Source organism: Aulonocara stuartgranti, assembly GCF_965226115.1.
Source record: "Aulonocara stuartgranti genome assembly, chromosome: 6".
In the NCBI taxonomy this organism is placed as follows: domain Eukaryota; kingdom Metazoa; phylum Chordata; class Actinopteri; order Cichliformes; family Cichlidae; genus Aulonocara; species Aulonocara stuartgranti.
In genome coordinates, this window is record NC_138944.1 from 15,644,137 (window position 1) to 15,666,883 (window position 22,747).

A 22,747-nucleotide genomic window follows, 5' to 3' on the forward strand; every position below is an offset into this window, starting at 1 on the left:
GTCATTGCAGCTTTTTTTTCAGCTTTAGTGGCGACAATCTTCGCTTTCCCAAAGGTTCTCTTTGGAACTGATATTTAAAATTACAGTGAAAAGCATTTTTTGAATGACTGCTTCACAATAAAGCAAGGGAAGACGTCTCAGGTGGCCATGAAACTGCTTGTCGATTAATTTTGAACCTCTGAAAATAGGGGTCTGTGTATAAAAATGACTGTAATTTCTAAACAGTTAATGCAAACTTTTTGTATAATCCCTTGAATTAAATCTTGCCGACTTTGACCAACAATCTATGCACATAACACTGTAAATCCCCCGTGGTTGTTATAAGAATCCAAGACTCCAAGTTAAAAAAAACTAAATTTATTTTACACAATCACGGTTATTTACACAATTACATTTGGAACCATACTTAATATATGATATATAAGAAAATAATGTGCAAAATATATCATGATTTTCAAACTTGTGATTTTACCCAGCAATGCTATTTGACACACATACACACACTTGATTTTTTTTTTTTTTTTTGCCACATACATCGTAACGCATCATTTCCATTTCCTGAGTTTGAGACCTTTGCCCCCCAGACTCACACCTATAGCCACACAACCTTTTTGCATAAACATCTGAAGCAATGATTGTGTCAGATCTCAATCAGCCATACATCTAGAACTCAGAGCATATCATATGATGACTGCATGTCACACGAATGTTTCTACAATTATGACATATACAGTAATTACAATTACACAGTAACATGTTGTACACCTCACACAAAGTTTTTCCTAAAATAAATTGATCAACAATTATGCAGTTTTAGTGCAACTTATCTACTTCATCTAACACAGTGCAGTACGTGGATTGGTCTTAGGGGTAATTTTCACACTTCAGCAGACTGGAGACATTTACTGACCACTGTTTAGCTGTTTGTCACATACATTACAAGGCAGGCAAACTGTAATCTGTCACTTCTGTTTGGTAGACAGTAGCTGTGCGTGCTGTTTTTTTTTTTGTAGTAATATCTGACATTGCACAGTGTTTTAGTTTTTACAGTGTGAGTCTAGAATTCAAAAAAGTTCCCAAACACTAAACCAAAAACTACAGTAAACAGTAGCACCCTATTAACAGCTTACATTATGTAACATGTATATGGATAAAAAGGTATTTGAAAGATTGTGTCAGGACAAAAGCAAGAGGAAGCGACAGCTGTCATCGTACCAGCTTTTCAATAATTTGAATATTTCAGTAGGTGACAGGTCATGTTTGTCAGCATTCTTGTGTGTATACTGTGTGTGTGTGTTTGTGTGTGTGTGTGTGTCAAAGAAGCAGAAAACGGTAGTGTCTATGAAGTAGAGCAACTGTTACAAAATCAGATCTGCTCCACTAAGTGATAGCTTTTTGAAGCAAAATTTCCAGATTGCTGAGTTTTTATTATGCCACATGACTGTTGATCCAAATACTCATCAGCTACGTGCTTTTGCTTGTTGCTGATCTCTCCACTGTCAGAGACAACATTGTACTCTGGAATTATTCCGGCTGGCACAGCAGGATATTCAAAAGGAATGAACACCGTCAGGTTTAATCATAACCTGCAGTAAAAAAAAAAAGTTGTCCCGTGACTATAAAAGCAGCCGACAGGTTATTTCATTAACTGCAAAAGTTGACACTAGTACTGCCAGTCAATGTGCCAGTCATTTCAGATTGACGGAGTGAAACTCTAGTTTCGGAAGCAGCTCATCATGACTCAGAGGTGATTTCTATTCATTTGCTGGATTAGATGTTTAAAAGAGAGAAAGATCATTGCCACTGCCACAACTACTAAAAGTGTCTCTGTGGGGTCACTTCATCACATCAGTTGATGATGCCAGCAAATGTATTAATTGGCAGAGGAAGTCCTTTGTTCATGTACTTGCTCAGTCCAGCATCTTTATCCTCTTCCAACTTGTATTTGGACCTCATTGTTTTCTGGACACAGTATCCTGGATCCACACAGGGCGAGACCTCGATGCTAAAACAAAAACATATTTAACATGGAGATCAGTTTGGACTGCGTGGAAACTAATTAGCTCCCGAACCAACTGCAGCTCTCTTTTACCAACTAGTACTGTTGTAGTTGTTAGCAATGTAGCATCACACATTTTTTCCCTTTACCAATGAGACACCAGGCAAAATACACTGACAATACAACTTAGACTACACTCTTTTACCTCTGCACATTTCTGTAGGTCCTGGAATCATCTCTGTCCAGTATAACAGTGAAAGAACGTCTCTCCAAAGTGCGAATTTTAATGTTGCTGGTTCGAAACTTTGGCGGCTCCTGCAAAATAATGCACTTTGTTAAAAAATATTTGCACATATATATATACATATATACATATACATATATACATATATATATACATATATATATACATATATATATATACACATATATATATACACACATATATATATATACACATATATATATATACACATATATATATATACACATATATATATATATATATATATATATATATATATATATATATATATATATTAGGGGTGCAACGATATTCGTATCGATATTGAACCGTTCGATACAGTGCTTTCGGTTCGGTACGCATATGTATCGAACAATACAACATTTGTAATTTATTTTATCAATTTTCCTTCTGACGATGCTGTCTGTGTTGAGCGCTCAGTGAATCTGTGTTCGACTACTCCGCCTAGGCTGCACTGTCGAGCGCAGATCCACTGAGCGCTCAACACAGACAGCATAGTCAGAAGGAAGAGCGCAGGGCAAGCTAGCGAGACAGAAGTTAAGCTCTACTTGCAACAGGCAAATTGACCCTCATTCAGATCTGGCGTTTGGAATTATTTTGGTTTTCATGTGACGTATGACCCTGAAGGTAAGCGAGTCATGGACTAAAGTAAAACAGTATGTTGGATGTGCCATGCAATGCTCAATTACATTGGTGTGAACTAGTGTGTTAGCGCAGTTAGCTCGTTAACGTGTTGGCCGTCTAGCCCCATGCACGGAGCGATCGGCGGTAGCTCGTTAACGGAGATTTGCCATGTTGTGGCGTTAAGGTCATTTCAACGAGATTAACCTGAAAGCACTAGTGGGAACACAACGAATATGACTGCACATTTACGCCGACATCATCCTAGTGCAAAGACAAGTGGAAGCAGACAAAAAAAAGCAAGCATGCTACTAACTTTAGCCGAGTCATTTAGACAGCTGTTAGCACATGATTCTCCTTATGCTGCTGAGAATATAGCCCAGAAGAAGCAGATAGTATAGCTTTTATTTTGGAAAGAGCCATTTCTCTGTAATAAACTCTCTTTTCCAAAGATGAGTGATTCCTCAATCAGATACAGGGCTTGCAATATCGCTAGTCCGACGTCCTGGAGCTAGCGATTTTTTTCAGTCGGGCTACCAAAATCTTTCTCTTCCCTGCCCGTCGGGCTATTGTAGGAAAAATATATGTCAATGCTTTTGCATTCTTTCAGAAATGTAGCTGGGTAATTATGTCATTGGCATCGGTGAGCCACTGTCAATATGTGACATATTGAAGTCGCGTTTGAATTTGCGCTTGTTTTTTTGCTTTCACTTTGCAATCGTGCGAACTGTGTATAGAGAGCGACAGCACTGATCTGTGAGTGATGATAATTTGTGCACCAATTCCTCTGACATCGTCTTATTAATCGTTAGCTTACTATGCAAACATGACAAGTGAAATCTCCCGCAGCTTACACATGTGAGAGGTTGATCGCGCAGAGAATCGCTGAGCTTATGTGAGTGAGCGTGTAAAAGCATTTCAGTTCTGCTGAGCCAAATAAGACAGGTCAGGGTGAAGAAGTGACAGCCAAAGAAAAGCTTACCACAAAACGGAGAAGTTATGACAAATCAGACTATAAGGCAAAAAGAAAGTGCAGCTTTATGGTTTCATGGACAAAAGAATTTCTGTGGCTGCGATATGACGAGCTAAATAACCAGGGCTGCACATAAGTGGTCCACAGGTGCGCATTCGCTGTCAAAATAAAAAACACGCACAAGGGTTAGGGTTAAATTTAAAAACTGTACTTTTGAGTTAAAATATATATTTATAATTTTAATAAATGACAAATTAAAAATGCATGAACATTTTTTTGTATCGAAAAAATATCGAACCGTGACACCAAAGTATCGAACCGAACCGAACCGTGAATTTTGTGTATCGTTGCACCCCTAATATATATATATATATATATACATACATACATATATATGCTTGTGGTATGTATGTATGTATGTATGTATGTATGTATGTATGTATGTATATATATATATATATATATATATATATATATATATATATATATATATATATATATATATATATATATATATACATACATACATATATATGCTTGTGGTATCTGGTCAACTCACCACAGTGTTGTTTTTCGTCTTTACGGAGGTTTCATTTATCATCAGTGTCAGACAGTTTAGATCTACAACATAAAGGATAAGAAAACACAGAACTTAAAAACGTATTGACAAAACTACTGAAAGCATGACTCATTGAGAAAATTCTGCACCTTCTGCTTCATTGGAAGGAATGGCATTGATCCGAGCACCTGTCATCCTGACCGAAATCCCTTCATCGATGTCACGGCCACTTAATGTCACCTGCACTCATACAGAACCACGACACAAACAAGTGAGAATGAGTGGTTATGCATTCACACAAATGCATCAACACAAGCTACAGAATCAGGAGTGGGAAATTTTTCAGCACATCTTCTGGTAACTGTTAAGAAGTTTGGCTAAACTAGCACTAATAGCAATCCAAGAAAAAAAATGAAATTTACCTTTCTGTAATTCATTGAGACCATAGCTCCGCATACCTCCCCCGAACTCTTCCTGTGTTTATCTCCTTGTTGGTTAGAGGAATGTGGTTAAACTTGACTGTGCACAGTTACAGTAAAACATAGAATACTGGGAAAAACACTTCTAAGAACAATTTACCTCTAACTGACGCAGTGATATGCCTGAATTCAGGGAACTCCATGTCCAGATGGGTAAGAAACACTTCCTCCACTGGCTCCTTCGTCATGATGTTGAATGAGATCTAATGGAAATGACACAACGTTTAAAAAATTTGTTTATATTTGAAAAAAGACACTGACAATGCTCACATGCATTGTGTTGAATAAATTTTGTTTTCACTGATGAAAAGAAGAAAAAAAAAAGACCACAAAGAAAATATGTAATGTTACCTTAACAAAGTAGATAGCGAAGTAGACCGGCTGCTGACCAGTACGGACATAATAGGAAATTATATCAGAGATGAAGGGCTCTTTTTGCCTCTCGCTGCTTGCTTGTTGCTATAGAAAACAAAAGACCTGTAAAATTAACCTGACTGCACAATGTTGTAACTGCATAGTCATTTTGATTGCACATCAATCAACTGTATCTGAAATAGATGTCACTAAATAGTCCACGAAAGGCAGGAAATGCAACAGCGCTTGTTAATTTTGGTACTATGCTAAAGCTACTGTTCTTTAAGTTGACAGTTTCAGAGTTTGTGTTTCAGTTTGAACTCTTATGCACCATACGAACCCAAAGCGATGGCATATAAAACTTTATTTTACATATGAATTTAATCTAAGTATGAGGAAAAGAAAGAAGGAAATAGCTTTGCCAGAGTATACTGAGAAGTTTCTGCAACGAAGAAACTTCTTCGTTTTTCAAATGCCAAACTCACATCAAACAATGAACTGTAACAGTAGTTTACATGCATGTATATCACTGTTCATTTTCCAGTTTCAGAAGTCTTCTATTTCCTGTTTGAGTTTACAGAGCAGTGTCAAGAAATCTTTGATATAAGCTTACTTTACTTGTGGTTTCAGTGAAATCAACATATTTATTTTCCTCACAGTATGTTATGCAATGCAATTTCCTGTGCTTTACCTCAAGCACTCCAACACACACTGCCACTGTCTACAGTAATTCTCCACTCTCATTTAGTTATACATTTTAAGTATCTAACAAAACCCTGCTTTTAAATATGTTTTATTGTACCATTTTAGCCAGGTTGGGAATCATTCTACCCAAGCTCTTGATGTTGCAGTTGTACCATGGGTCAACGTTGCTCAAATAGGAACCAAGAGTGCAGGAATCCCCCTTGGATTGTTGGTGGTTTTCCTACAAACAAGGAACATGGAAATGAAACCATAAATACCTTAAATGTGGCTCATTACATCAAAGCACCAATCCACTACTGCAGAGAATAAACTAAACTTTGTGAATATGAAGTTTCACATACTGATCTTCTGGTTAAACAGAAGCCATTCAGTTTTTTTTATCTTTTGAGGTTTGTTATTTACCAAATAATCAGTGGTGTGCTGAAAAGAGGAAGTTCCCTTACTTTAACTGGGGAGCTGGGACTCTTGGGACTGCAAACAGGGATGTAGTAAAACTGGAGGTCGACTTTCATTGTGAGAAAAAGCCTTCGTGCTTCCCTTTTTCTGCAAAAGCAAACCAGAGATTCATGAGGAGTTTAAAGTGTGTTGAGCATGATTGGATTTTAACATTTAGCCAGATACCTACAATAGAAAAAGTACTCTTGATTCATAGACCAGTAATAAAGTAAACTAAGTAACTGTGAACACAAATTGTAATTCAAGATTTGATGTAACGATTTTCCTCCTACTGTAGCTTCCTATTGCTGTTATGACATCATTTTATTTCATTTTTCAGTTAATGTACCTGCACAACTGTCACACAGTTAAAATATGTTCCCTAAAATAGAAAGAGCGGTCATTGTTATACTACAACAAACACATTTAACATCACACAGAAATACAGTTTGCTTATATCCTCTATTTGAATAATCTGAGCTTCTCATGCTTACTTTAATTTTTCTCTGTAAAAAGACATTCCAGGTACTGTGTACTTAATCTAGTGAGAAAAAACCGCAAACAAACACTGACCAGTAAAGTCATGAGAAAGAAAACCTATGTAGCTACATGTAGATTTAAACCACAAGAGACAGTTCCCAGCTGCATCTGTTTAGACACTGCTAAATTTGCTCTGTTGGTTTCTGTCTCGAAAGTGACTACAGTATAGCGTAATAAAGTAGCAGAAATCATAAATGATGTGTCACAGCTTGCAGTAGCAAACAAATAAAAGCTATATATTTGGCCACATAAGAACCTAGAATACTAAAAGCGCCAAAGCAAAATTGGTCAATGCATCGTCATCAAAAACTGTATTCATTGTGTGATGTGAGTAGTCCCTCACCTGAAGAAGTAATAGGCTTTAGCTAGGCGGCCCAGCACCCTATCAGTCCCCATGATGACTATCCTGGCAGTAAGTTGTCTCTGCTGCTTGGAGAAGGGGTTGTGCATCACACTGCTTCCTGCTCTTCTCTGCAAAGTCATCCCTCTTCTTCCTCCCCTCCCTCCACTTCCTCCCGCTCCTGTGAGGCTTGCCTGGTCCTCCATATTTTCCTGTATCAGCACCATACTGTCTTTTACGCTTGGTTTCATTTTGATGCCTCCGCGCCTCAACAGTTTTGAGTCTTGCTCACTGGAACAAGAAGGTATGAGCATTAAATCATTGTATGAACGCTTCCTACAGTATGCATGCTGTTGATGAGGACCTTTAGGTACAACCATATTTCACATGACTTTGGGGGCAATTTACATGAAATACTGTGGCTCAAAAGCATGCTTTGGAAAACAGACCGGAGTTTTGCACTATGCTACAGTACAAAACCTGCATATTAAACCATGCAAACTACAATGAAACTTGTTATTATGACGAAATAGAAATTATTAGATTTACTTTTTGGATTGTTCCCATGGTCCAGTCATGCTGACGGCATCCAAAGATGGCAGTTGGGACGGCTCAGTGCTGGGCGGCAGGTCCCTTTCAATACCGCTGTCGTTGGACATAATGGAAAAGCGCGTCATGTCACATGGCATCATGTCAATGGGCGATTCACCCAACTCGGGGTCCTCCTGCTCTTCAATGATGGAGAACTGTTCTGACATGGAACTGGATCGAAGCCACTTGGCCAGCTCTCGCCCTGTCAACAGTTTGAACATTTGTTATGCACATGCAATACAGATAATGTTACTCATATGGAGTCATATAGACTCATATACACTGAGCTACAGTATGTGAGTCCTTTCAATAAATGTCACATCTGGTCTTACCGCATTACTTACTGACAGTTGTCATACTTTTGTCTACACAATCACATGACTACTTCAGATGCTGCTTTAAGTCACATCTTCAACAAACTAGTTTCCCAATTATGTGTGAATCTTTCAGTAGGAGTCCTTAGTTGTGCTCAGAGAGGTATTCTCTATTGTGCCAGACTGCAGTGTACACATTTAGTTTTAATTTAAAAATCATTTTAAATTTCAATAAACGTACACTCGCTTCAGCTATAGTCACTCTGAGGGCTCCACTGATTCAGTTCAATATGGGCTTAAATTATGTTGTTGCATTAAGTGTGTTAATCTCTGATAAGTGAAATCAATGTTAATTAATGTTCAGTGTCAGACTGACTCTTGTAGTTTGACTTTACTGGTTTCAGGTATATTAAAAAGTGTTATTTGGTAACTGAATGAAATCATATCTGCACTAACTATTTAAAAAAGCTTCTCTTTCTCAATAAGCTTTGATTTGGACTGAATTTTTAACTATTACTGTTGCGAGAAAGGACAAAAGGTAGATTTGTGGAACAAAACCAAACTTGGCATCATGTTTCTAGTATCAAACAAGGAAGCAATTCAGCAAAGATATAAAAACATATTTTTTCCCCTTAAGTCAGATGATGGATTTTTTATTTTTGGTGTATCACCCAAGTCTCGGCCTAATTCATCTCAGCTTACTGTTTGCAACAACATCCTCTAGAGTCCCGCCAGCATTAAGAGACACTCACAAATATCCAGATCCGCTGTCCACAGGTGGAAGCTCATCTCTGGGTTAGGAAGAGGGCAGTCACATAGTGGTCCACCAGACAATGGTTCTGCAACACACACAGCGGAAAGCAGAGAGAGGAAGAGACCAAAACTGTCACAATGAATATTAAAAAAAGCACTCGCTAACTCTACAACTTCCTCTGTGTAAACACCCCTGTCTATCCTTCAGTGTTCCAGCTGTGATGAAGCCAGGGCAGATTCATCAGATAAACCGATGTGATAACAGCAGGGAAAAGAGTGTCATGAAAATGTATACCTGGAAATACTAATAATACATACAGCTGACTTTACACATTGGCCATGGGGGAAACAGCTAAACAGAAGGTCGTGTTTGATCTTAGCAACAGGCGATGAATCCAGGCCACATTGTTATATAAAACATGTCCATCAGAGATAATGCTTGAAAAATACACTGACTGGTTTACAGTTCACAGCTTGGTTAGACTGAGATTTGGCCCTTTTAATGTTGAGATGCTTTGGACACACCAAATGAAGAGCTTCTGTCATACAGTTTGCAACGACATAATTTCTACACTCGTTCATTTTTGTTGATTATCCTGCTATAATTACAACCCAACAAAGCCCTAGAAACTTGCAAAGGTCTATTTTTCCCAACCACAATAATTTTTGAAATGTGACACTGCAGGCATTTTTGATCTGAATGTAAAGAGTACTCACAGATTACTTTAGTAAAAAAAAAACCAAGAGCCTTAGCATTTCAATACTCCCCTGACTGCAAGCTGAAAAAGCCCTGAATGCCCAACAGGTCAGCAGATTCCAAGCTTAAGATGGTTAAATAAGGGTAGTTAGGACTATAAAGACTATAAATTATACATGTGCACCTTCTTTCTACTTCATGGAGACTGTAATGACTATTTTTATCAATTAATATCAAGAGAGCAGGTACACCAGATGTTATCACTTCTTGATTTTTCATTTTCCATTTGGCTTCTGCCTCTTGATGTGACTGTGGTTCTTGAACTTCTTTCACTTTCTTTCATGTCTACCTAAACCTGTAAGTTCATGTATGACTCAGACAGACGAACCTTGGCCAACAGAAATGTGGTCTGGCACAGCTCTGCATTTGCTTTTCAGAGAAATCCTACCTGAGTCTGCATTGGCAAGAATCTCGTTGTACAGCTGGAGAAGACGGCTCCTCAGCACTCCCCCCTCCCCTCTGACGCCCTCCTCCAAGCTCTGCTCTAGCGACGCCAACACTTCCTGAAAATATGGCTCAACTTCTTGCCCCATGTCCTGTTGCAAAACAGACAAACAACTGGCTGAACACACGCTCTCGGGAAAATAAACATATACAGATGATGTATTCATAGCAAAGAGGTGAGAGGTCATAAATGTGCGTATGCCTGCCCCTGTGTGTGTTCTGCTGAGGTGCTATCTTAGGACCGGTGCCAGGAGACATTTCCACCATGCAGCTCAGAAACAACACCCCGTTATTCATGATGTTTGGTATGACTCTACACAATTTTATATCCAGCTGTTATATAAGAGCTCCTTCTTGCCACCAACAGAAACATGATTCAAGCATGTCACTTGAACTAGGTCAGGCGCATGATTGCTTTGTGCACCCTTCATCATTGACTTGAGCCTCCCCACAAGTGTAATACATATTCACGTCTTGTCCTTAGCGGGCGACCAGCGGCGGTGGTCTGCCGCGCAATTCACGTGATAATAAAAAATACAGAATATCCTCTTCGTATGACTTAGTATTATTAAAAATAAATAATTAAATGGCTTTCTACAGAACCTGTTAAACTCAGCAGTGCTTCCTCAATGCTTTCGCTAGATCGTCATCTTTTCTGCAGTATGTTTACCCAAACATCCGATCTTACTTCTACCAATCACTGACTAATTTCAACTGTAATTCTCAGAAAATTTATTCTGCATGAGTGGGGAGAGGGACCAGGATGTGTTCACACTATGTGAGTCACATTTGTCCTAGATGGTGAAGTTCAAATGAAACAGTGACTTCTATACCAGGTCTAATTAAAAACAAACAAACAAACAAACAAACAAGTGAGGCATATAGAAAATGTCCACATTTAACTTTACACTGCTACAAAACATAACTCCAATAATAAGAACAAGTGTACTGACCTTGAGGGCTTGAGCGAGTTTTGGCCCATGGCAATGCTCATCTCCTAAAGCAGCCTGTATAGAGTGTTGTACCACACTGCGCATGTGATCTAGAGGATTTAGAAATTGACCTGAAGATGTAGCTGATACCTCAAAATCCCCCGACACAACTGTTACCAAGGACTCAGAGAAGACCTCTGGTTCAGCTAAAACAAAAACCCTGCAGATATAAAAAAAAGACTTAAAGACTGAACAAAGAAGACAGCTGAGGAAATGTAAATATCCAGTTCTAAAAGGGTTTAACTCAATCAATAAGTACATTATTTAGAGTTAACTCACCTCTCTTGGAAGGGATAGTGCACGGTTTTTAATCTCTGCTCAGCTATGACCATCCTCTGGTACATAAGACCTGTAGATTAAAGCAGCATTAAATGGTACTATATGGTTGCAATAATCATAAAAGAGACAGGTATAAATGTCCGTTGATCTTAAGTCCAATGGAAGTGAGTTCCACAATCTTAAAAGCACAATCTCTTTTGACCCTGATCTGCCTCAGCAGCTGTTTAAACATGTTGTTCTAACATATACAAGCTTCTTACCCCATATTTTAAATTCAATCACTATGTCAAGGTCAGAAATAATACCTGGAATGAAGCGTTCAGTTTTTATCTGTCTTGTGTAGCTAAGGCCCACAGTGCAATAGGGGTGAGGAAACGTCAGCAGCCTCTTACAGAAGTCGTAAACCCGCTTGTAGAGTTCATCTGGAATATATGCTGTCTGGAATGTCACCATTAAGGACACACACACACACACACACACACACACACAAGGTTTACAATACAAGTAGAAGTCACAACTACAACTTTGCGTTTATGCTTATGAATGATAATTTTCTCAGTGTTGTTAAGTCAATTTGTTCTAGGAATTAAAACACAAAATTCTCAAAATTCTTCTATTAGGTGCTACGGACATTACCATAGTGAAACACACTACTTTACATGCTTTAAAAGCAATGCGTGGTTTTATTTTATTTTTGCAGTCCAGTAAACCACTTTATAAATATTGAAAAGAATAACCACACATATATCAATTAAATGTATTTAGCTAGCTATATTCACGTTAACAAAACCAAGCCTAGAATGCAAACAAACAACAAGAAATAAGTGAATTAACAGAAACAAACAGCTCTTGTGTACCTTTTCACAGAGTACTAATGCGGCAGACAAACCATACCTGGAAAATGGCATACATCAGTGTGTGGAGCAATGGGATGATGCATTTGCGAGAGTCCCATCTCTCCGCCTGCAGAGATAACACATCATATGACAGGGTGCACATATTTCAATAAAATAATCCAATTTCAGTTTCTATGAATCCCAGATAACTGCAGTTTCCTTTGTGTGAAAAGGGAAGCATTTTTTTTTCAAAACCTCCAGTATTTGCTGTCAGCATTTGTTGGTTTATGGTGATGTTTTCCTTTAAAATTGTAATTTAAGAGTGTCAATGGTAGTGCTTCAGAGACTTAGAGATCAAGTACCTTTTCCAGCTCCTTTATCAGTAACCACACCAGAGACAAGCTACTTGCAGGATTCTTTTGAACCTTCTTATGAAGCGTCCATCTCAGCATCCCTGCACACACATGCACAAACACACACATGCACGCATGAGCTTTTAACACAGAAAACTAAACACACTCACCAAAGGTGTCAAATTTTTCTCCATACCAGTGCAAATCCAAAAGATGTTGATGACTACCAACAGACAAACACTATCACATCTTTTACATTTGATATTATTTTGGATAAGGCGATTGAGATTTTTTTCTGGTTTGTTTTTACCTTTGTTGAAACAGTCAGATTGCTGCAGCTGGTCGGTTTCTCTGGGCAGCACAGCCTGGATGCTCCGGTAGAGCTCTGGCTCTGGAACTGTAGGGGAGCCGTCAGCTGATAATAAAAGTTGAGACACTGGGAGTTTAAGTCTGAAAGATTCTGTTTTAAATTTGCATAACTGAGCTTTGTGTATAGTTATTTGAGTGGGTGATCTGTACCTGTAGGCTCCATACTACACATGTTTTTTGAGCTATCCCATAGGGCCATGTTGGTCAGGTCTCACACACATCATGTGTCCATCAGCTGTAGACAGGAAATAGACATGGAAAGTGAGCGTCACTTATGTTCTGTCATGTCTGCGTACAAACACTAAGTGGACAGACGGCCTTTCACTCTGCCTGTCTAAGGGCAGAGTGAAAGGCTTGTTTTAATACCAGCACTGTATGTGTTTTCAGACAGTGACAATACATCTCTATTTCAATGTATCTTCAGAAGAGACATGTTTTGCATTTGTGTATGGTAAGTGTTCAAAGTCTACCTACGTGAACACCTACACACTCACACACCTCACACCACATACTGAAGGTTAACAGATAAAATAATTAGAACTGGTTCCACACGAACAACCTAAAAGCATTAAAAGTGTCTATAATTAATACAGCCTACTTCCCGTGCTTAAGTTACTTTGTAGAAAGTCCCACACAGGTTTATGAGTCATCTGTAAATCTCCCGTAATACAAATTCATTGTGATATTTGCCCAAGACTGAGAACTAACCACCCATTGTGGCCATGGTTAGTTTAGTTTCAGATCCTTTATGTTCATGATAAATGGTATATGAGATCAGGAAGACACCCTGTTTTTCAAGGAACTGTTGCAGTTATGGAGACAGCTTGTTATAAATATTTGCTCTCTTCACTACTCAGAAAAATGCTGAATAAAATAACTGCAGCAGAGAAGGAGCAAAAGACGGGAGCATAACATACCAAGACTCACAGAAATAAAAATATGACAACTAAGTGTTTTCACTTAGAATCTATAGTAGATATCCTCTTAGTATCTAACAAATAAAAACAAAATCTCAAAAGCTATATTCTTAGTTTCATACACGATGGCACTATAACCAAAAAGCATCCAAATCCATTTCTAACACACAAAGTAAAATAGAGATAATATAACATAAACTTACCCTGTTCCATATAGGGACAGGCAAATATATCGCCCAAGTCTGCTATATTCACGCACTACACAGGCTGTACTGACATGTAAGTCACAGGAGTCAAAGAGACTGAAAGCGAGTGAGACCGTGAATCACACGCAAGTGAGGACAGCGATTCATTTCTGAATGTATTTCCTTTTGTATGAGGCTAAGAGTTGTGGGCACGAGCTCAGTTACTTTTGGTTACGAAGAAGGGAGGTGTGTGGAGGGGTGTGTGGGTACGTGTGCGTGTGCGTGTGTGTGTGTGTGTGGGGGGGGGGGGGGGGGGGGGTCTGTGCAGGTTTCTGAAATGAACGTATTTGGATTTGTTTCTATTTTTAGACTTCTTACTCATACCTTGGTTTCTGGCGTTTATAAACTTTTACACCTGCCACTTATTCTTCCATCTCTAAGTTTACCCATTTGACCTTTTTCCTCCCTTTCTCTCTAACACACACACACACACACACACACACACACACACACACACACACTGATTCAGGTCATTCAACTGAATGGGTCTGTACAATGAAAGGACTTAGTATGATGGATTTAGCCCTGATCCCTCTAAGAAAAGCAGCGTGTTCAAAAACAGTGTTAACAGCGCTGCCTCAGCAGTTCAACGCTGCCTGCTTGACCACAAGTTTCCGGTTGCCTCTACCATGATCACTCTCTTTCTCACTGTCTTTCATTCCCCCTTCTCTCTCTCACTCATTTTTTTCTCTTCATAGATCTTCAGCTGTGCAGCTGGCCCCTTTAATACACAGGAGGGCTCAAGATATTATCTTCATTTTTGTGTTTCTCTAAGGTATAAACAAATGCAGACACAAAACTAGCCATGCATGCACATAAACATGCATCGCAAATGCATACATTGGCTCTCACTGACACACGGTTGCAAGTGTAGACTCTATGTTGGCTTTTTCAAGTGAAACCATTAATGCAGTACAGGAGCTGACACATACGTAGCACTTCCTTTCTGTCAAATGAGTGGGCAGACAATGCTCTATATTTAGAGAGAGAGAGAGAAGAGAAAGAGAGAAGTAACTTCAACTCAGAAATAACTTAAAAATAGATGTACCCTATCATTGAGAGCATTTCTAAATATGCAGTTTGAAAATCCCAGTCTGCAATAAATGCACTGCAAAAGGTGAGACGGTGGACTTCTAACTGCGTTACATTGAAATGAAAAAAATGTTCATGATCAAGGCATCGAACTTTAAGTCGTCTTATGTAGTCCTACCAATATCCATTACAATATCCATATATGGTATGTAAATAAATATAAAAGGTTTGTTTACACCTCCTAAAAAACACACTTGTTATTTGGACGTTCAGGTTTCTTCCAAACTATTTTGTATCAAGTGTTCGTTTGCAATCCTCATGCAGCAATATGTCATGTTTTTGACAAAAATATATATGCACAAAAATAATACAATGCTAAAATTTACAACTGCAGACATACACCAGCAAATACCCAATGTTTATTTAAAATGCATAAAATCACAAGATTAAGTCAAGTTAAATTTACCTAACACACATATGATCGTGTGATTTATTACACTCATACTTTTTAGCTGAAACAGAAACAAAGACAGGTAATAAACAAGTAACTACATGCACAAATACTATTCCACTGTAACAACTCACACACATATTGTGCCATCGACTTACCACTACCATGGTGCACCTTACAACAAAAAAGCCCTTTTTTCATTTAAGTAGATCACGTGATTGTTTGGTAGAGATGACCACATTCCTACTGTTTGCATAGCTGCTCTGACATTTTCATAGTCTGAAACTTTCATGTATTTAAATTCAGGACTGCCTGTGAATATAGGTAAGTTTGAGTTTATTGTTCTAGTGTTGCAAGTTTTGAAGTTTGGGGTTCATGCTTTAATTTCTTTACTATTCCAATAGCATCTTCTTCTGACAAAGTTGATTCTTTGATTTAGGAATGAATGAGAATTTCTTTATTAATAAAACCAAAAGCTTTGAAATAAACTTAATTACATTTAATTTGAATTTAATTAGATTTAATTAAATTAAAGAGTTCCCAAAGATAAAAAAGGTATGCCTTCAGTCTCGATTTGCAAACACTGATGCATAAATCTGATGCCTGAGGTGACTTGTTACAACGGCAGCAAAAGCATGACTCCCTTTTGATAACTGTAATGACTTGTTGTTTTGCAATCCTATATCTAGGATGGTAACTAGTTTTCTCAATTTTTGCTTTATTTTTTTTACTTTATTTCTCTTGACTAACTTCATTGTTTTTAACTGTGTCTCATTCCCATTCATTTTCTCATTACCAAAGCCCAAGGTGTATAAACAGTCCGGTTTTCAGCTTAGTTCCAACTTCACATGTTGTACTTCCTGTGTTTTTGCTGCGTTGTTCTGGATATATTATCACCATGTCCACAATAAAGCACATTCTGGCCCTGCCAATTTCACTGAAACCTTACAAATAACCCAAACAGTTAATAATTTAAAAAAAAAAAAAAAAAAAAAAGTAGGTCAATATAGAGGTCCCATCCTGTCACTTACCTTTTGGCCTCATGCCAGTGACACAAATTTCCCCATGAGTGTTGACAATTTACGGTTAATGCCATTCAGTTCCTGATTACATTACAGTACACAACTGTCTACACCTTTCTTGTACAAGCAGTCATTGGCAAGCGTTGCAGTGGTCAGCTGAAGCCTCGGACGGTGCTACCTAACAGAAAACAGGAGCGCTCATTTCCGTTGAGGCACACTGCAGACATCTCAGAAAACAGGAAGGGCCTGACAGCACTGTGTGGAAGTGTGCTCATAGAGCAAGAGAAAGGTGGTGTTTAGATGCATGCAGGGGAGGTGAGGCTATATGTGTGTCTGCTTGATTGGAAATCCCCAACCTAGGATAGCTTAGGGTCTTTTGACAGACACAGGTTTAATCGTCTCTCACATCAGAGTTGGACAGAGTGCAACAGTACATATCTGCACAATTTTACCCACAAGTAGACAACAAGTAATACCTGAAAAACAAGTGTGGAGTGACACCTTTTGGACTCGTTCACATAAATATTAATGCGTGTGGTACAGTGAGTTATCACTTACAGTAAAAAGCATAAACAAGTTCCTTGACTTCTTTTTTCTTTTCAGGAAAAAAAAGACATAGTGTAAAGTCCCACTGAAGTCAATTAAGAAAAATAAAGTAAAACCCAAAGCAAAAATTGAGAAAACTAGTTATCAGAATAACACAGGAAATGGACAACAATACAACCCAGAATAGACACTGATTGTCTGTTACTTTGTTCTACGTGTGAATTACTTCACATTGAGCAACAAAACAGTCCCTCTCTTCAATAACCAACAGTTTGTCATCTGTGATTACAACAAAGCAAAGGTAACTGAACACTGCTATAATTTTTCAGACACACACCTGCACAAGCGAAAGCTGCAAAGATATTTCAAAAACAGACATGTAATCTTGCATGAGCAACAAGGGATATCAATCAAATTGATTTCCTGCATCAACATAATGGACAATATGCGGAAGTCCTTTTGGGTGCTTGAATGTGCACATGTTTGTGTGTAAACTTGCCCAACAAGGAATTATCTCCTCCTTAGGGGAGATACAAATATTTGCAACAAAACTTTTAGGTTTTTAGTTTCAGATCGGAGGATCTGGTTAAGTTAAGTTAAAGGTTTACATGCACCAGGTATGCCTCTTAGTGTAGTATGCTAGATCCATCAGGCAACAGGAAGCTGGACAAAACAAGACAGAGAGAAGTTTCCCTTAAAGGTCTGCATGTGAGAGTTTGTGTGTGTGTGTCTGGTAAGGCCTTGCCTGTAAGAAGTGGGTCATTTGGACCACTAGGGTTCATGTGAGGATGTGGCGTTTAGCTTAAATTAGGTAACACGCAAGAACAAGAGTTTTGCAAAAAATTGTATTTTTAACCCAAATGACGATGAAAGCTAACACTTACTTGTGTGTAGTCACCCATGAACAAATACATCATGCCACGCACAAAGCACTTAAAACATAACTTGTACTGGCTGATATACACAAATTCAGTATTTGCAAACTAGGAACTTTTTGTGCAAAACCCTTAAGGCTACAAGTTTAGCTACACACATTCATAACACTGACTACAGTGCTTTTTTCTGCTTTTCCTCAAACATTGCTATGAAAGTGAAACTCATCTGAAATATTATTGTTACATTTGTTACATAAGTATTTTGGAACAGTGTTCGCATTCAGTCATACATCTAAATTCATTCAGCTCAATGATCGACAGCTCTGAACACAGACAGCATTGTAAGAACAGTACAGCTGTGACCTCAGACAGAAGACCTGAGGATAACCGGAGCACTGTAGAGAAGTATGAATGATTTATGTTTTTGGTCTTAATGAATAGTAAGCTATTTTTATAGACAGCTAAATCAGCTATTCAATCTTCACATGCAGTTCTGCCATGCTTGTTTGTAAAGACATCTTTAGAAAGAAGCAGCGAATAGGTTTCACATATTTTGTTTGCTTATATAGCCACAAATCAGCTGATTCCCTTACATGGCAACCAAGAAAATAGTCTGGCTGGGTTTCCTAATACTTTACAGTACTGTCCGTCAAACAGATGAGATGGTATCCCTGCTATCAGTCTATCTGTTTAATCAAGTGCAATGTCTCTCATACACACATGGCTAAAGACTGATTGAAATGTAATAAGAAAATTAATTTTATTCATTGACTGACATAAATGTTTGAGGTATGTGTTAGCAGTGCCCTTATTGAAAGTATATAGCCTATAGGGACTTTAACTCACATTCATGTTTTGATATATATTTTTTCAATTCAAGTAGTTGTTCTTGCAGTAGTCAGTAATATTACTGCAAAGGTCTCAACAACAAACATTGTTCGTTTGCTGCCCAAGATCACCAGTCTAACCACATATCAGATCTTATTCAGCCACAGTGGGCAAAAATGGGCGACAGTGAATCACAGCTGTAAACTTTGAAAAAGTAAAAAATCTTTTGGGGTAAAGTGACCCGCTGCTACCGCCACAGGATGTGCCAAGTGCGTCACATAAAGAAAAACAGCAGCACAAATAGGTCTTGACACACATGTGGCTACGATGGAGCCACTACTTTCCAAGGAACCCACAGTTGCAGAACTGTGCCAAGAAGTATTGCCATTTATTTTTATGTCCCTTAAAACAAACAAAAGGGTAGTGTCTCAAAGTGAGGCCAGTCTGCGGCCGTCTGTATTTTGGCATCTGCTATACGTGGAACTAAGTGTGTTTTATAATCACTTTCTGCAAGGTTGTGTTTTTGAATTTGTGTTTGGGAAAATTCAGCGGTTGTGTGGGCTAACACTGGTCCAAAGCTGTATCTGAAAACTATAAAGTGACAAAAAAAACTTTAGAAGTTTCAAAACAGAGCTTTCTCAGTAAAGTTCGCTATCTGAAAATTTACTCTATGAAAAAAAACAAGCCGTCATCGCACGCTTGTAGTGCAAAGTGGCACCCTAAAACGCAATGTTTTGTCCAAAAGCGTAACTGGTAGAGATAGTTCACTCACGATAAGGAAAGCCACAAATGCTCAAACGTGTGAAGCTGTTCTTACGAAAGCAGCTGCCATTTTGACCAACTTGTTTTGATTCATTTTAAAGTAAAGTAAAGATTAGGATTTATTTTATTTCCTATTTTCTCTCATATATCTCATATCTCTTATATATCTTTTATTTTTCCAACCTGCTTTAAAAATACACTTTTGTTAATATGTTTATTCAGTTTTCTCAATTTTCTTGTTTATATAACGAGTGATATAGAGTGCACTGTGGTTTGTAGGATGGTATACGACATATGGAAAATACATTAGTTCAAGTAACTGGTAGTGGGAAGTCACGCCGTCTGACTATGCTGCAAATTCTTAAATAAGCCGTAGAAGTTAACACAGCCTGAAGATATGTTGGAGGATGTTCTTCCAACTAAATTTAACAGCAGCTATTAAAAGGTTTATTAAGTTGTTTGTGACCCACAACACCTGAAACTACCCAAGTCCTTCCTGCCATGTCTTTAGGTTATGTGTCAAACCAACATGGCTGAGCCAAATTTGGCAAACAGCAAGCCAAATGTATTATATATTTAATTTATTGTATTTTATAATATATTTGTTCCAGAAGAGAGTTCTACATTGTCAAACATTTTTTGTTATTTATTCATTTTACTTTTGCTCCCCACATCACAAAGCTATGACATCACAACATGATCGATCAGTTTCAGTGTTGATCCTGGACCAACAATAATTATGATGATGCAGGAACAATCTTGACCCATCTTGACACAATTAAGACATTTTCTGTAGCCCGTAGCCACAAACTAAAGTATTTCCTTGAGCACTTTTTTTCCTCCTAAGAATTTTCTTCTCTGTCTTCAGCATTCCAACCAAACACTTCCCAGCAGAACACAAATGTAATGCATTGTCTCTAGCGCTATCAGTGCCCTCATGCGGGCCAGCATTCTCATCTGTTGGTTTTTGATCTACTAAACAAAATTAGAGATTATTTTAGAGATTATTGTAAGGATGCCTTTAAGATACATTTCCCAAAATTCTCCCAAATGTTGCCCTTAAGTGGTTGACATTTAAGAACTAAGAATCCTCTGTGGAGAAACGCCACTACATCAGCACATGACACTGACCCTGTTTTTGTTTCATGGCTTACAGCATGAGCATTATGTAGTTAATTATGTAATTAATTGTTTATTATTGTTATTTTGAACACATTAATAATTGATTACACAATAAGCATATTGGGTATAGTATATAATTAATGATTATTATTATCCTTATTAATAGAACTTATATAGGCAAGTTCTATTAAAGTCTATATTTAATGATTAATCATCCTTAAATTAAATAGGTAAGTTCTGTTCCACTGCTGACACGAGACAGTTTAAATGCGGTCCTGTGTCTCATGGTGCACCTGTTCTGGTCATCCTCTCAACACTCCAGAACATGTTTCTTGGCTGCATTATCTCACTGCAGGCATTTGACTCACCCCAGAAACTGTTTATGAGTGACCGCAGCATTGATAAGGTTATCTTTATAATGAACGAAGTGCAACTAATTTTCCTTATTCTGTGTATTTATATTATGATCATTTGTTGTTCATTCCCGCTATTGCAAGATACTCATGAGTTCCCCTTGAACACCGTCCAAACCAAAACCGCGTCAATGAGGTAATAGCCTAAATATTTTAAGCAGTGAAGTCACCCATCCTTCATCTGTCAGTGAAAAACCTCACCCAGTAGCTGACATCAGTAGTCTGATTTTAAGTAACATTACATTTCTTTTTGCTTCACTAGATATTGTTGCACATTTGCTTAACCAGTGATCACGATTCACAGACAGCCTAAAAAGAGACAATCATCCATTTTCCCCCCTCAAAATAGCTGCTGATTCACTACCCACAAATGACCATCTGCTTTCTTCAACTACAACTAACCATCATTCCACTTAACCCCAAAGTGGTGCCAGGAAGCTCAGATCTAAAACAAGGAAGCTGGAGGAAATGCCGGCTTACTTTTAGACTCAAACAGACACAACAGAGAGCCGGGGCTTCAATCAGATCAGGCACCGTTATCAAAATCTTGCTAATCTTGAAATAAACCGCCGCCCCCCTGTCTTCCCGTGTCACAAGCCAGGATGTGGGGAGGTTTTTGAACAGGCTAGCTTGCACGTAAGAGACTATTCAGAAAATATAGTCGGAATAAAAAAACAACAACACACAGCGCGAGAGAGACCAGGCACTGCAGCTGTCATGAGCAACAGCTACAGAATTTCTTGTCAAATATTTCTGCCTGGAGCTCTACTTTAAAACCACTGACATATCTTATCTCCATATATCACAGTAAGTGTATACTGCTGACAAAATCGTGTACCAGTGTACAAACACAAACAATGTTAAGGCAAAAAGAAAGAAAGAAAGAAAGAAAGAAAGAAAGAAAGAAAGAAAGAAAGAAAGAAAGAAAGAAAGAAAGAAAGAAAGAAAGAGGAAAAAAAAGCCAACATAAACAAAAAAGCATATCTCAAACTTAGCGGCCAATCTCTGAAGTAAAACAACAGCATAAACAATAAAAATACGCAGGCCATTTACAGTTTCACCTTAAACTGAATGCACAACTGCATGCAAATTATTTTTCATCACTTTCAGTATGTTAGCTACAATTTAACAGTCGTCGACACCAACTTTTGCGCGAGTGAGCAGCGGGTTAAGTAAACTAAAAATGTCAGCAGTTGGTGAAACGAAGATATTCTAGCTTTTAGGGAAACTTACCTAAAGTTGAGCTAATGCAGGAAGCTTCATTCGCTCTTCTTAAATTACTGTACTATTTCTGCGTCTCTGTCGCTTCACTCCAGTCATCTGTCTGACAGCAGAACAATCTGCTGACCACGCCCACTGCCCGGAAACCAATCAGAGCGCTTAACCAGAAATGATCATCTAAGCACGAGCCTTCGATAGATGACTAGATAGATGTCACAGATCATAATTGGTGTTTGTGGCAGTAAAGCCATTTTAAACTGTTTAATGCTGGTTTTACATGCATGTCTCTATATAAAGATATATGTGTGAAGGTGCATATCTTTACTTACAGATGACCGCACGGGTGTCGCTGCAT

At 38.1% G+C, this 22,747-nt stretch overlaps 1 protein-coding gene across 4 annotated transcripts; it reads right to left on the reverse strand.

The window, feature by feature from the left end:
- Positions 1-341: 341 nt before the first annotated feature.
- pik3r6 (phosphoinositide-3-kinase regulatory subunit 6) lies at positions 342-22,519 on the reverse strand. Of its 4 annotated transcripts, none has more exons than XM_082536831.1 (21): positions 22,405-22,519; positions 13,109-13,193; positions 12,900-13,004; positions 12,599-12,690; positions 12,295-12,363; positions 11,706-11,838; positions 11,401-11,470; positions 11,083-11,281; positions 10,074-10,221; positions 8,928-9,014; positions 7,820-8,063; positions 7,274-7,561; positions 6,399-6,498; positions 6,053-6,175; positions 5,248-5,355; positions 4,997-5,099; positions 4,840-4,904; positions 4,567-4,657; positions 4,418-4,479; positions 2,205-2,314; positions 342-2,005 (listed from the first exon to the last, which is right to left on the reverse strand). In XM_082536831.1, the coding sequence occupies exons 2-21, from the start codon at positions 13,155-13,157 to the stop codon at positions 1,849-1,851; spliced, it is 2,403 nt and encodes an 800-aa protein (XP_082392957.1). In that variant the 5' UTR covers positions 13,158-13,193; positions 22,405-22,519; the 3' UTR covers positions 342-1,848. The 4 variants fall into 4 exon arrangements, with proteins under 4 accessions (XP_082392957.1, XP_082392955.1, XP_082392958.1 ...); XM_082536829.1 differs by having other exon boundaries at positions 12,900-13,025; XM_082536832.1 differs by lacking the exon at positions 22,405-22,519 and adding an exon at positions 14,079-14,235.
- Between the last annotated feature and the right edge of the window lie 228 nt (positions 22,520-22,747).

Coding starts and splice junctions, on each gene's coding strand:
- pik3r6 (XM_082536829.1), bottom strand. CDS start 13,157: ATGGCCCTATGGGATAGCTCAAAAAACATGTGTAGTATGGAGCCTACA. Junction 9,015..10,073: donor TCTTGCCAATGCAGACTCAG/GTAGGATTTCTC, acceptor TGTGTGTTGCAG/AACCATTGTCTGGTGGACCA. Junction 6,499..7,273: donor AAAGCCTATTACTTCTTCAG/GTGAGGGACTAC, acceptor TTGCTTTTGCAG/AAAAAGGGAAGCACGAAGGC.